The sequence below is a fragment of the Pseudopodoces humilis genome, chromosome 1, assembly GCF_049639895.1.
Source record: "Pseudopodoces humilis isolate 2021_Gansu_Grassland_sample_001 chromosome 1, ASM4963989v1, whole genome shotgun sequence".
NCBI classification, from domain to species: domain Eukaryota; kingdom Metazoa; phylum Chordata; class Aves; order Passeriformes; family Paridae; genus Pseudopodoces; species Pseudopodoces humilis.
The window spans coordinates 84,663,273-84,677,048 of record NC_142200.1 but is presented as its reverse complement, the minus strand read 5'-3'; the positions used below and the strand labels follow the sequence as shown (position 1 = coordinate 84,677,048).

The 13,776-nt window shown below is 41.6% G+C and overlaps 1 protein-coding gene across 7 annotated transcripts in view; it reads left to right on the top strand.

The window, feature by feature from the left end:
- DUSP22 (dual specificity phosphatase 22) overlaps nucleotides 1–10,339 on the top strand; it is a 44,243-nt gene extending 33,904 nt beyond the window's left edge. For 6 of the 7 annotated variants that reach the window (XM_088061286.1, XM_088061290.1, XM_005526449.3 and 3 more), the window contains 3 exons: nucleotides 1,862–1,936; nucleotides 3,471–3,642; nucleotides 6,512–10,339. In XM_088061286.1, coding sequence (XP_087917412.1) covers nucleotides 1,862–1,936; nucleotides 3,471–3,642; nucleotides 6,512–6,697 — 433 coding nt within the window. In that variant the 3' untranslated portion in view covers nucleotides 6,698–10,339. Of the gene's footprint in view, nucleotides 1–1,861; nucleotides 1,937–2,947; nucleotides 3,129–3,470; nucleotides 3,643–6,511 lie in introns of those variants that run through there. The other variant, XM_088061306.1, reaches the window with a different exon arrangement.
- The last annotated feature ends 3,437 nt before the right edge of the window (nucleotides 10,340–13,776 follow it).

Sequence of the window (13,776 nt, the reverse complement as noted above, 5' to 3'; positions counted from 1 at the left end):
TATCTTACCAAAATGTGTGAGACCATTGAAAGGAATTCATTGGTGCATGAAGCTGCCCTCCTGGCCAGATTTTCTAAAGAGAAATAGAAAAGATGAGAAGATCAGGTTGTGAGTACAGACCTAACCAAGATTCAGCTGATTGAATGCTTTCAATCTCAGCTAAGCTCTTCATTGTGCAATAGCAAAACCTCTTGCACACATAGCCAGTGATCTCATTTGTCCTCTAAGTTTGCTTATGTGAAACCTCTTGTCCTTCGCTGGCAGACCTGAGCACCATGACTTGTTAGAACTCAGCCAGTTGAGGTAGAGTATCAGTGTGGCAGCCCAAGTATCTGTGCATTTGTAAGGCTTAGTCATCACTTAGCCCACATACTTCATCAGTTCCTTGAGAAACATAAAACCCTAAGTTAACCTGCTGTCCTAAAGCTTGGGATTGCATTGTGCCTTGAGATTTTCCAAATGAGCTGCTTAGGTCTTCTCTAGCTGTGTTTTCCATGTTGCATCCAGTGATGCAGTTACTGCATTGGAGAGGGAATCCCAGGCTTTGGGATCTTCTTTTTGTTTATTCCAGTTAGATATCCATGCTTTTGCAAGTACTGCAGGCAGTGACACTCTGTTGCATCAGTGTTGTCCTTCAGGTCAGGAGTGTTTACAGTATCAGCAGCTGCACTGTTAGGCAGGAAGGGAAGCTTCCTTTTATGTGGGTATTCCTGATTTTTGTGTGGCTGCTGGTGCTGGGCTGAGGTTTTTTTCTTTTACCCTTGTGGTATAATATTCACCCAGAAAGGGGAAACATCTTGAATACAGGACGTTGTGTTTCATGGGTGTTGAGCGCAATGTGCTTTCAGGTTTGCCCTTGCCAACAGGCCTGGCAATGACTGCCCCCTAAGAACCTCTTTCCTCTGCCTGTGTTGCCCACATTGCAACTGCTTGTGAGCTTGAATTGCAAGAGCACTCAAAGGCCACAGTGAACTCCAGCTCTGTTGAACTAAGAGGTGCTGCTTGCAACTGTGGTAAACTACAGGCAGTGCCAAAGGCTTCGCATTCAGAAAGGCAGGGTGAGCAACTTGGAACTGGGATGCAAAGAGGCAGTGCTACCTATTCACTCAGATGATGACAGCTGCCCACTTGCTATCCTTCACTATGCCCTACTTAAAGTGAAAGGGGCATGTGTAAAGGATAATGAGATTATAAACCCTAATGTTTGCAAACAGAGTCTTCTCTACGTTTTCTTCTCTGCTGCTTTAAAACAGGCGGGCTGTAGGCTGATACCCTGAATATGGGCAGAAGGGGTACTGCTGTCTGAAAGGAACTAAAGAAAACAGGGCTTGAATTGAGCATTTTTTCATTGCAGAGACAAAAGGGAGTGGTTTCACATAGCCAAGCAGAAAGTCTTAACGTTTAGATATGCCCTAGCACATGGCTTGAAGGAGGAGGTAGAGTTAAAGTTAAGCATAAGGTAGCAGGTGTGGTGTCTCTGTGTGAGACATTGTCTGGAGAACTGCTCGTGTAGTTGTGCTGAGTTCCCTCTGAGCACACAAGGACATGTGAGGCCAAGTCACTGCTTCAAAGAAGAATCAAGCACAAACTGAAATACAGACTTGACAATCATCAGAATAAAGTTTAGCACACTGTACTGCCTAAAATACCAGTTTCTTACTCGGATAGAGTGGTGGATAACTTCTGCTGCTGAGTTTTGTGTTTCGTTGGCAGACAATAACTTTTACTTTGTACAACCTGTATTCAGTTCTAAATTCTAGAAACAGTGTGAAGCGAGCTTTCAGATATATTTCTCTCTTTCTAAGTAGTGATTTTACTAAATACAGCACTTTCTTTATCCCCTTTCTGCTTTTGTTTTCAGAGCAAGGCATTTCAGAGAGAGCATCAAATTTATCCATGAGTGCCGGCTCACAGGTGAAGGCTGCTTAGTTCACTGGTACGTATACTGCTTGCTAAAATAAACTTTTTAAGGGTTTCTCTATCTTGATTTGGATGTTCATAATTTTAATAAAATAGTGGTAGCAAAACCTCTTGGATTGAATTGCCCCCTTTATTCAAAAAGCCCCAGAAGATTTGCAAATGCTATTAAAGCCTTATGCTAGGACTTTTGAGTCTCTGGGGTGAGCAGCTGCTTGGAGATGAAAGGAGCCTAAGAAATTATTTTTGACCTTCTCTTACCAAATATTTTTATAGGATTGATTTGACTAGGAATGTGTTGGCTAGAGACATATTATTTATTTTCCATCATTTTAATCACTGGATTTCTAAATGTGATTTTCATAATCCTAATAATTTAATTCATTTCTTTAACAGCTGTTTTGGTGACTTCAGAGTTGTTAAAAGAACCCTATCTGAATAGAAATTGATTTTTTTTTTCCCTCTTTCTTTTCTTTAAACTGCTGAAGCATTCAAATGTTGCATTTGTTAATAGCAAGACCCTGATTGGAGAAATGCTCCTGGGACTGTGAAGAATAGAAAAGGAAATCCCACCCTGGGTTTTTTCTCACTCTCTGCTATTGGTTGTGGTCTTTGTGCTGTATGTCCAAGGGACATATCTGAGTCTGTACTGGGAATCAGAGTCATCTCGTGATTTGAACACTGGACTTGTACACAGGCCCTGAGCATAAATCCTCACTTTGCTATTGACTCATGACAGGGCTGCTCACGAGCCACTTGGTCAGTCTTGGTGTATGGAAAACAGGAATAAGTAGTCTGAGTACTGACAGAGTTTTAAAAAATATATATTTAAATTTGTGAAGTATTTCAGAAACATTAAATGTTGAAAGAATCTGGTAACTCTTTCTTTTTATTTTGGTAAATATAACTTTAACACATTCTTTATGCTCCCAATAGAAATAGTTCTGAGTTTGTTCAGTGTTGTCCAGCCAGGCATAATGAATGATTCTTAATCTATCCCAACTTTTTCTCTGGGCAGACTGGAGTCCTGAGAATTTAAGCTGCACGATGCAGTGGATAACAGAAAGAGGAACTCAAGCAACCAGACATATGTACCACTTATTGGTTCAGTTAAAGTTCATTTTGGCCTCATGAAATTGCAGCCTTTATTCATGGTGGAGAGGAAACAGTCTTATATCACTGCTCTGATCTATATAAACAGAAGAAAGAAAGTGGGTGACTTACTTCTGCCTTTTTAAAACAAAAATCTAACTTAGAATGTGTGCACTCTCCCCTGCTTTTGTGTATTTTTAGCATGACTACTTCATGCTTATTTCTTCCTTTTCAGTCACATATGAATTACCACTCAAAATACACTTTCTTGATCATGTAGATTTTTTTCTGCTGCATTTGAAAAAGCAGCACCAATATTATTTAACTCAAATATTGTAATATTTCTTCCTCATGGCAAGCAACACAGCAGTCTGCTGTGATGTTGAGAAGTGATGCTTTTAGTGACAGGTATAGTGAAGTATAGCACTGCTTCAGTGTATTTCACCCCCTTTTCCATGCAGCCTTGCAGGTGTCTCCAGGAGTGTCACACTGGTGGTTGCCTACATCATGACCATCACAGACTTTGGCTGGGAAGATGCACTGTCTGTTGTCCGCGCGGCGAGATCCTGCGCCAATCCAAACATGGGCTTCCAGAGACAGCTACAGGAATTCGAAAAACACGATGTTGATCAGGTACAGGAACAACAAAAAAGAGCTGTGAAACACGACTCCAAGTCAGATCATGGGCTGCTTCTCATTATTTTGTGGTCTGTGTGATTTATCTGACTCCCCGTTTTTGCCTTGAGGGAATGGCTCCTTAGCCCAGCCTGCTCCATGGAGGAGATACTGATAGATCTGAAGGTATCAGGGAATGCTGGATGGGAGAAGGGATGAAGCACAGCACCTAAACACCTCCTGCCCAACCTTGCTGTCAACCTAGTGGTTGTGTCTTGTGAGCTAAGACACAGTTCAAGATTAACACCTTTAGAGGGGTGAAAGGTAAAGGGTGAGTTCTCAGAACACAGCAGAAAGTGCTATGTTCTACCAGTTGTATAAAAGCAGTGGGTTTCCCCCCAACACATTCTTGTGGAATAATAGGCAGAAAAGAAATCATCATCACAAATCTTTCCTGTGCAGGAGTTAAACGAAGTCCTCGTTACGATTTGTGTATTGTGACCCCTCTCCCACCTTCTGTGGCTAAGACTTAATAAATTTTCTGATGTTTAGATCTGACCTTTTTTTTTCTTATTAGCCTTGGAAGGTTTTGTAGGACTAGGAGAATCAGTGAAAGATTATTTCATAGTATTTCATGCCAAAGGGTTTCACAGAACAAAAATCAGTTTCTTACTCCAGGAAAACCCCATCCTACGCAAAAGACCTGCTCCCTGTGGGTGATTGGTGACTTCCACTTATGTTACCAACCTACTGCGGCCGTCCCTTCCGTTTTCCATTGCTCAGCATGTTGTTGTTGTGTGGGCTTTTGTGCCTATTGTGCTTATTAAAAACAACAACAACAGAGGCAAACCAAAGTCAGAAAGCAAAATACATGAGACAAAGGATGTTGGTTTTTTTTTTATTCCATCCCTGTCATTCTGCTGCCGAAAGCTCAGAGTTTAGAAATTACCGTTTGTTTTGCATGATGCAGTTAGCAACTGTAAATATTTGCTTTTTTTTAATATTTAACTGAATGTTTCCTGGATCGTTTGGAACTGGTGTAAATGGTAGAATAAGTGATTTTTAAGAGACAAAAGTCAGAGAGGGACTTTCCAGACTTGTCTCCTTCCTCCCTTACAGTCATTTCTACTCTAATTGGTTTGGTCTAACAGCAATGACAATTAAGGCTGTATGCAAATAGCCTGATAAAGACAGTAACGTCTCTCTTTTTTCATCCACTATGGACTGCGCATTCTGTCTTTATTCACTGAGGGGGAGGCAGTAGGTTGCAAAAAGAAGTATCCACCTGTATTCACTGGCTGGGCTGTACTTTCTTACTGTCTCTTAAGAGCAACCACATCCTTAGCAGGTGTCTGTTTACACACCTGATTTCAGTGGAATGATGCCATCTGCCAAGGGCGTGAACTTTTTTCAGATTTCAGCAGCATTTGGAGTTTTGCTGTGCCACTAAAGGGTGGTGGTATCCTGTGGGCTCTCTGGAATGTTGTCCTCTAGATCTTGGTCTTATAGGATGAGGTTTAGTCACTAAGGTCAGACACAGTTTGCACCTGTTCCAAAATTCCACATGGTAGCCTGAGGCTTCAGATTTGCCTGAGGACCTCTTTAAGGAATGGGAGGAAGTTTCTATGTTAAGGTCTTGTCTCCCAGTGTCCTAGTAAATGATCTTTATGGATCGAGCTTCTTCATGAGCCCCAAACAGAACAAAGCTATGAAGGTTAAGATTTGGAAAATTAATATTATACCCACTGGGACACAACTGTTTGAGTCTGTGTTTGCTAGATGCTTCTGCAGGTAAGCTCAACAAATTTGTCAGGAATTGGACAGTTCCTCAGCTACAAGTGTCCTCAGCTGGACTCAAATTCTCCAATATGTAAAGAAGTCTCAGAGTTGAGTGGGTAGAAAAAGTGAACATGTGCAATTTCCACTCTTTCTTATGAGACAGAGTTATCTGTTGGCAGGTCCAAGTCAAGGAAAAGCAGTAGGGGATTTATACAATATTTACTTGTGGAGCTTGTTGGCATACTGATATCTTGTGGCAAAAAAAAAAAGTGGATTTAAAATGAGATCTCATGACAAAAGAATTCATTTGTGTTATCAAACACAAAGATACTGCCTCAGCCTCGAAAAGCACCTGAGCTGAAAATTGCTGCAAGCTGAGGAAATAGCCAGGGAGAAGGTCCCAGCATTATTGCCCTGCCATTGCAGGGCATTCTTTCCTCATCATTTATATCTGGTTACTCGCAGAGCAGGATACAGAGCTAGACTGACCATCAGCTGGGCCTGGTACATATGCTACCATGTATCATATTCAGTCATTCATATCAATAACATATGGGGTCCTATTCTATAGCTTGTAAAACTCATGGACTATTTCTTCCTAGAAGACACCTATTAGGATATCCACATTACATTTTTTACTACTGGTATTTGTGGGCTCAAGAAAAAAAAGAACTATAAGAGTGGTTCACTTTCTGATCTTCAGCCTTCTTGTAGCCAGCTGTGACTTGGGCAAGTTGGCTGATCATATTGGCTTCCACGCTAATTCCTCTTATTGTTTGTATATGCAGCAGGAACAGGGAGATTTTAAGTCCAGGATGTCCTTTCCCAGCAGATGTTCCTTACTCTGTATTACTCCAGTCAGCCAAGTTGTTCCACAGATGTGTCATTTCAGGAGATGTAAAGAGTCTCATTGATTTCAAATATGTGTCCCTGTGCTGTGCATTCTGTGCTGCTGTTGAAGGACATGGAATATTTGGAGTGCTTTTCTTTAAACTGCATATGATCCTAAAGGTTATTGAAATTCTGTAGGACAGGAAGAAGAATTACTTCTCCATCAATTTCATTGTACTGTTTCAACATTTTGTGTATGTATTTTCAATTTCCGCAGTTCAGGCAGTGGCTGAAAGAAGAATATGGGGAAAACTCTTCTCAGGATCTGCAAGAAGCCAAAAATCTTCTGAGCAAATACAAAGAGCAGGCAGAGTTGCACCAGACTACTGGAGGAAGGCAGTGGAATAACAACTTCTCATCTGTGCCATCACTCTCATACAGCAACTACACAACAGAGACCTAATCACAAGAGGTCGATTTTTTTTCTTTCTACTTTTGCAGAACATCTTGCCATGTTTTCCATCCCATTTTTAAAACTTTCAGCAGTAAACCATGCAAACTGTTGATTTATAGAAAGCTTCTTGATGACATTATGTGTGTGTGTGTATGAGTGTGTTTCACAGTTTTGTAATTTGGGCAGGATCAAGCTCTGTTTATGCCCAGAGACAGGATCCAGTTAATGTGGCTGAGGAATTTTGTCTGCCAGCCACAGCTAAATCCCCTTCTGCCCACATTGCCTGGCATTTGCTGTGAGGTTAGCTCAACTCCTCTTGTTGTAGGCTAGCAAAGGGCTTGGAGAGATGAGGTCTGGTGATCCAAGCTGTGGCAGTTTGGCATCTCTGCACTCTTAGTGTGGCAAAGGTGTTACTGCCCCTGAAGAGGGGAACTCAAGTCTGTGTCTCTGCTGCTCCTGTTTACGGTCCATTGGCAAGTAATAGCGTGGATGTGGGTGTGAACTTGAATGCTAGGCTGAAAGCTGGAGCAGGTGAGACAGGGGCCCAAGTACCTTTCCCCCAGCAGTGGCATCTAGGAGAGAAGTGGGACAGACAGCTCTGAGTAATAACACCTTCAACCGCCACAGTTTTCTTTGCTTCAGTGCCCGTGAGACTGAACTGTCGGCAGAGCTGCCACAGACCAAGAGCACCCAGGCTGTTACCACAGCTCAGCTGATGTGCAGTGATTTAAGCCATGGTCCCTTGACTGTGCATCTGGTCTCCCAACATAAACTTTTCTGGAGAATAGTCTATCATGTCTCCAGAGCCGCTGAACTTCATTCCCCATGGAACACGTGCCTCTTCAGCACGCGCCCCTGCGCACACGATAACGTGTCTCCAAAGAGTGGGCTCGGTGTGAGTGCGAGCACCTGTTTCTTTGCTTGTGCTGTGGTTTGCTCTTTGACTTCAGCTACCTCAAAAATGCTGTTCTTGTCATTGTGGTTGTAAATGCAACCTTGAAAATTGCCTTGTGTAATCTTAATCTAACACTGAGTGAAGTAAGTGGGTGCGTGTGCGTGCGAGAGTGTGCGTGTGCATGTATTTTTCACAGATGTCTGTATTTGAGAAGTTTATTGTTTATTTTTAAAATTGCCCATATTTCGCACTGGTTTAAAGATTGAGTTGTTGGAATTCAACTTCCCTGCCATTTAAACACCACTATATATTTTGCTGTGATCAGATTTATAGGAATGCATTTGTACAATATATTTTTAACTAGGTTGAAACTAGGGGCCATACTCCGCTCTTGGTAACATTTGTGTGTTTCTGGAATGGAGCCATTTGCCTGATTCAAGCAGCTTGTAAGAGTGTAACTTGAAACATGTCAGTAGGGATGCTGGGCAGTGTATTGATTTCTGATGGTGTAATGGGGGGTGGCCCTGATGCCAAGATCATGATTTCTTGTCTTTGACTTGGAGGATGGAAGGCCCATTTTCTTGAAGATTCTAGAAAATAAAAAATACCACCCAAACAGCCAAGATAGAAAAGTAAAACCAAGCCCTTCATTTGTTCAAGTGTGGTGTATATCATCCTAAAAGCTGAGCACTGAGTGAGAAACAATGAGCAGACTAAATAGACTGCCGTGTCTCTTTCAATTTCTTTGGTACTCTGGCTTCCCATTCCTTTACGAGATTCTTCGAAATGTGATTTCCTGCTTGCAGGCGGCAGTGAATTCTTTGGATGGGAGCAAGGCTTTTGGGTCAAGTAAACTCTGGCTGTTAAATATCTGTTGTTAAGTATCTTAAAAAAAATTATGTTATGGCTTTTGAAGTACGGGTTGTGCATATCAATAATTGCCGAAAAGGAGAAAAGGGAATGGCGTGGAACTGACCTGTCCACTTCATCTGAGGTCAAGCCTGCGTCAGGGTTCTCATTGCACTAAGTGCTTTAAGTGTACTGAGCATGATGACAGCAGGATAATCATATCTTTGTTGCAGTAAGGGATGTTGCTGGATTTGGAAAAAGTGCTGGAACTGACCTTGTTTTCAAGCTTGCAGCTGAGAGAAGCACTGCCTGTTTGGTATATCCAGCAGTTGCTCTGTGATTGCCTGGTAAGAGAGGTATTTAGCTGTTCCTGAAGATGTTGATCTGCAAATAATTGTCTGCTCAACAATTCCAGCCCAGTGGTGCCCACATTGGCAGTCCCTTCAGTGCTCTGAGGGTAGATGTGATAATTGGAAAATGTTTTCCTCGGTAACAGGGTCTGACACACGTTTAGGATGCGGGTCCATTTGTTCAGCCCTCTACTCATAATAGGATATGTAGGGCAGCGTCAGCCCATCTCCAAAGGGCAGCTTTGTCAGAACTATTCTGCCTGTGGTCTTGCAGGTATCCAGCCAGTCCCTCCTGTAGCAGGCTGCCAGCACTGTGTATCCTATAGTACTCCTGGCACTCTTGTCCTTTCAGTAGTAAAGCTGTGGGTGCTGGTAAGTTGGCAGTTCTTTTACTGTTCTGACGCATACAAGGTAGTATGGGAGATATCTGTTAATTTTCATGTGTCCAAGATTAATCTGCACTCTTTTTTTAAAATAGTTTGGTTATCTCCAAAGAGTCAGTCCCCTGAACAGGATTTTTTTTTTGAACTGAGTTTGGTTTTAGGGCCATGTAGCCACATCAGTGTGCGTTATGCTGCAGCTCCAAAGCAGATGCAGGGTAAGCTGGGAAGATGGAGGCAATGCCGTATTGTCAGTGAGTGAAATTGCTTCTCTCTTTTTGAAAGGCAGAAAGGGTACTTTCTGCAGTCTCTGCCTTCAACATCTTGTGTAGTGGTCTGTGTGTATTGCATACTGCAGGTAAGAGCAGTGTAAGAGCAACAGCAGTCTAAGAAAACTGGAATCTGGTTTGCCCACGTAGAGAGCAGAATGATGGTTTACTCCCTAATTACCATGGGTGCAGGAGAGAGAGCTACAGTTCTCACCTTTAGCCTTTTAGACAAGGAGAGGAGCTAACACAGACTGAGAATGTGACATGATTTGTCTTCCAGCCAGCCTTTCAGTGGCAATTTGTAGGACTTTCAAGCTATCTGGAACATGACTAGACCCAGTTCACCTCTTAAGTAGTTGGCCTTTGTAGTGTAGATGATGCATTCAGTTATTTTGTTTCTATACTTCAAAGCACTGTCCTCATTTTGATGTTCACTGGAAAATGTATAAAGTTTATAATACCTTATTGGATATCCAGATTTGAAATGTATAATCGATTTTTTTTGGGCTAAACTTGATATCCACGTGTGATTATAAGCAAATGTCTAGTGTTATAGAATGTAGGTAATGGGTAAATGCATTAATAGTATTTATTACTCTGTTTTTTAACCTGGAAAAAGTTGCTTCCTTACATTTTGTGATTGAGTGGGAAGATATGACAAATCATATCTGTTTTTTAAAAGGGATAATAACTTTGGTTGCTATAATGGCCACCACCTATAAAGATGTCAGTGAAAACTTATAGCAATTATTCCACTAGTTTAAAAACTCTTAAATCTGGTAAGCTTCTTGATTCTCTGTCTTCCTCTTCCTGGGCATCTTAGTGAAGCCTTGATTGCTTTTTCCAAATGTTTGTATTTAATACGTTCTACAATTTTTTTATAAATAAAATTAAATGTTAACACCTGATCTGCTTTTGTATTTCTTGAAATCAATAATAGTGTCCAGAAGGCTTCTACTCACTGTTTGTATCCCTGCATGTACACTAAGAGTACAAGACTAACTCATTTTGGTGTTTAGATTACTTTTTTCTCCTGCACACAGACTTCTTGAAACTTCCCCTCTGTTCACCGAGTTCTTTCAGGTGAGTTCAAGAATCTTCAGCACAAGCACCTTTTGGTAGTGTCCCAAGAGGATCTTGCATGTTGCTGTCTTACTGGCCCATCATTGCATGTGAATACAACATTTTTATTATTTTGAAATATCTTCTTTTCCATAGCACACTGATTTAGGGCTTAATCAGCTGTAAAACTTGCTTGATTTTCAGGCTGCCAGCACTCAAGGCTCTCAGTAGTGGTCTGTCAGAGGAAGCTGATGTAAGTGGCAGATGATTCTCAGGGGGAAACATTAAAAAACATAGTGTAAGGGAGGAAATGCCCCGTTCAAATTCCCACAGATAACTCACAGAATTTCTGGTTTGACACTTCCTCTGCTAAGAGAGTATTTCTGACATTTGGGCAATTGAAAAAAAAAAAAATAAGTCCAATCCTGAACCAAAAAGCCCACCAATCTGAAAGTATAATCAGTCAGATTGTAGACAGATCTCTTAGCCACTTCAATAATTGCTGAAGGCTGAACTGTTTTTGCAGTGGGGACTCCCTTATCATGGAGGCAGAATTGGATACTCAGGCATAGTGAGTCTTGAGTCTTCTCTTTTTTCACTCTCCTTCCTCTCCCAGCACTTGTTATTTTATATACTATTGGGAACATGTGGATGGTAATTCCTAAGGAATATTGGGCATTTAGCTAATCAGTAATACCCTCCACCAGAATAAAGTAGATCTGCCTGTAGATAACTCTGAAAGTGATAGATGCACCTTGTTCAAATACATTTCATAATACATAATACATTATTAATCTTCAGTGTAAATGGGATGGCTCAGATTTTATTACTGTGTGTTTTAGTCCTCTTCATGTCTTTCTATAAAGAGACTTTAAATTCAGTGTAGCCTGCTATGTGACACTTGAATTAGTAGTGTGATTACCTTCTTTCTCCCATCTGTTATCCATAGCAGTGTCTTAGATAATATGTGCTATGACATTGCTGAGACAAAACACATGCTTAAAGTATAATCCCTTCTGATCTAGGGAAACCTCATAAGTCTTAGAGACGGCTTCTCCTCTGCCTGAAGAAAAACAGCAGTTTCCAAATGAAAAGTACTTTACTGCTTAATCTTCCCTTTGACCACTTAGTACTTTTCAAGTGTAATTTTTAACCAAATCACATGCAAAAATTGTGCTGGAACCATGGTGCTGTATTGCTGTCCCTGACTGTGTGTCTCGTTCCCTCTGGTGTTATATGGAACTCTTGTGAGTTCTGGAAAGTGGCACTTTTGATCCGATTCCTGGAGTCCTGTCCCACCATGCAGCTGAGGACGTAGAGGGAAGTAGAGGGAAAACCTGCATGTCCTTAGATGTGCATATAACCTCATAAGGAGTTTTGGCTTTGCCAGCAAATCATGAGAGTCCTTCCACCTCCTCAAGAAGATTGCATTGGCAGAGGGAAAATGATGATGGTCTGTAGAAAATACTAGCATGAGGAAGATGATGTTGCCCTGTGCAGTGTTTCTGTAGATACCCCTGGAGACACAAGGCATGTGACAGAAACAGCTAATTTCACACTTTGTTCCCAGCAGAGCTTTAAATGTGGGTCTTGTTTTCCATGTGGCCCAGCTCCTGTGCTTAACTATTTCACTGCTACATTTAGCTGTTCTGTCCAACGTTATTATTCTGCCCTCAGACAAGGAACAAATTCTTCCTTGATATTTGAATGTGTGCTTTGCCACATAGCGAATTATGCCAACTGCGGTTTACCGAAAGTGATTACCTTGTGAGTAGTAAGGTGACTTCCTGTAGTTTTCCATGTAGTTTCTAGTGTAAATATTAGGAGTGGGTATTAATGAAGTGTGAGCAAGAGGTGTCTTTTTGCCATTGAACAGCTGCGTAGCTCAGACCTGCGCTGTTGTAGGAGACTTAGTTCTGCTCATGTGAGCCAAACACATCTGCAGTGAACTGGGACTGAAACTCACTTGCAAGCAGCCTCAAAAAGTGGGATTTTCAGGCAGACCTGTGCCCAGTTTCCATTTTAGATGAGACAATTATGAATGTGCAGGGTTGTATCCTCCATAATATGGGAACTGAACCAGCTGGGATGGATAGTGGCTTAGCTCAGGTGACTTGTAAAGAAGCATAAACCTGAGACCTGGGAGGAGGTATACTGAAAGAGTATATATATATATATATATATATTTGCACATATTTTTTGGAGGCTGTGCAAGTGTACCTCTGTAATTTCTCAGCTGGGTAAGGCTGTAGGAAGTCAGCCATCAGTAATAAGTCTGGAGGATAAATGGGAAAGGGTATAACCACCAGTGGATATTAATGTAATACAGTAATTCTGTGGAAATGCACTCTAGACTCTGCTGTCACTGAAAGAGTCTTATATACTTTACAATATTTTCTTTTCTTTTAGAGCTGACCTTCATTTCCCTGGGCTGGTCACTATACATAAATGTTTCCCTTAGGAGATCTCACATATTTCTAGCTGGGCTTCTCTCCCTCAGAATTATGCCTCCCTGATACTGCAAAAATTGCATAAATGGCATAGAAAGGGTTGCAAGAGCACCACTGTTGCAGTAAGACAAGCTATGAGGTTCCATAGTCCTTTTAGAAACAAAAGGCTTGTGGTTTTGACTTACCAAGAAGGCACTCTTGAGTCAGTCACCTTTGTCCAATCCATGAAATGCTGGACTGAGCAGCATTTGGGATTCTGTTACCAAATCTCCTGCCATTTGCTGTTTGATTATACAAGTTGTTTCAGTCTGATTTGCTTCATTTTCCCAGTAAAAGGGGGAAGTAGCTACATCTTTCCCTGGTACATCTTTCAGATGCCCCCAGTGAAAAGCACTGCATCAATGTTGTTTGCCAAATGAGGTATCTGTCTCCCTCTGAGGGGTGTTAAAATACGTTTGTAACAGAGAGATCCTGAAGCAGGGCTGAGATCTGTGGGGATGTCAGCACCTTCATCCCACCTGCATATGAAGGTGCTCAAGATGGTGGTTGGATGTAGATAGGAGAAAATCTGAGATCTTACTCCCCCAGGAACTGCTTGCTGTATTTCAACGTGAACAATAAAGTGCAGCTGTCAATTCTGTATGAGAAAAATATGGAGTGAAGAGAAAGCGGCCCAGAGCAATTCCGGTTTTGACTGTCACAGATAAAGTTAATCCCTGTGGTGCATCGGTTGGACAGGAAGTCACGAGTAAAAATTAAATGGTTGGGATATGTAATGTGCTTCTGATTTCAAGAATGATGGAGGGAGCAGCAGGCGGCAGGCAGAGGAGGAA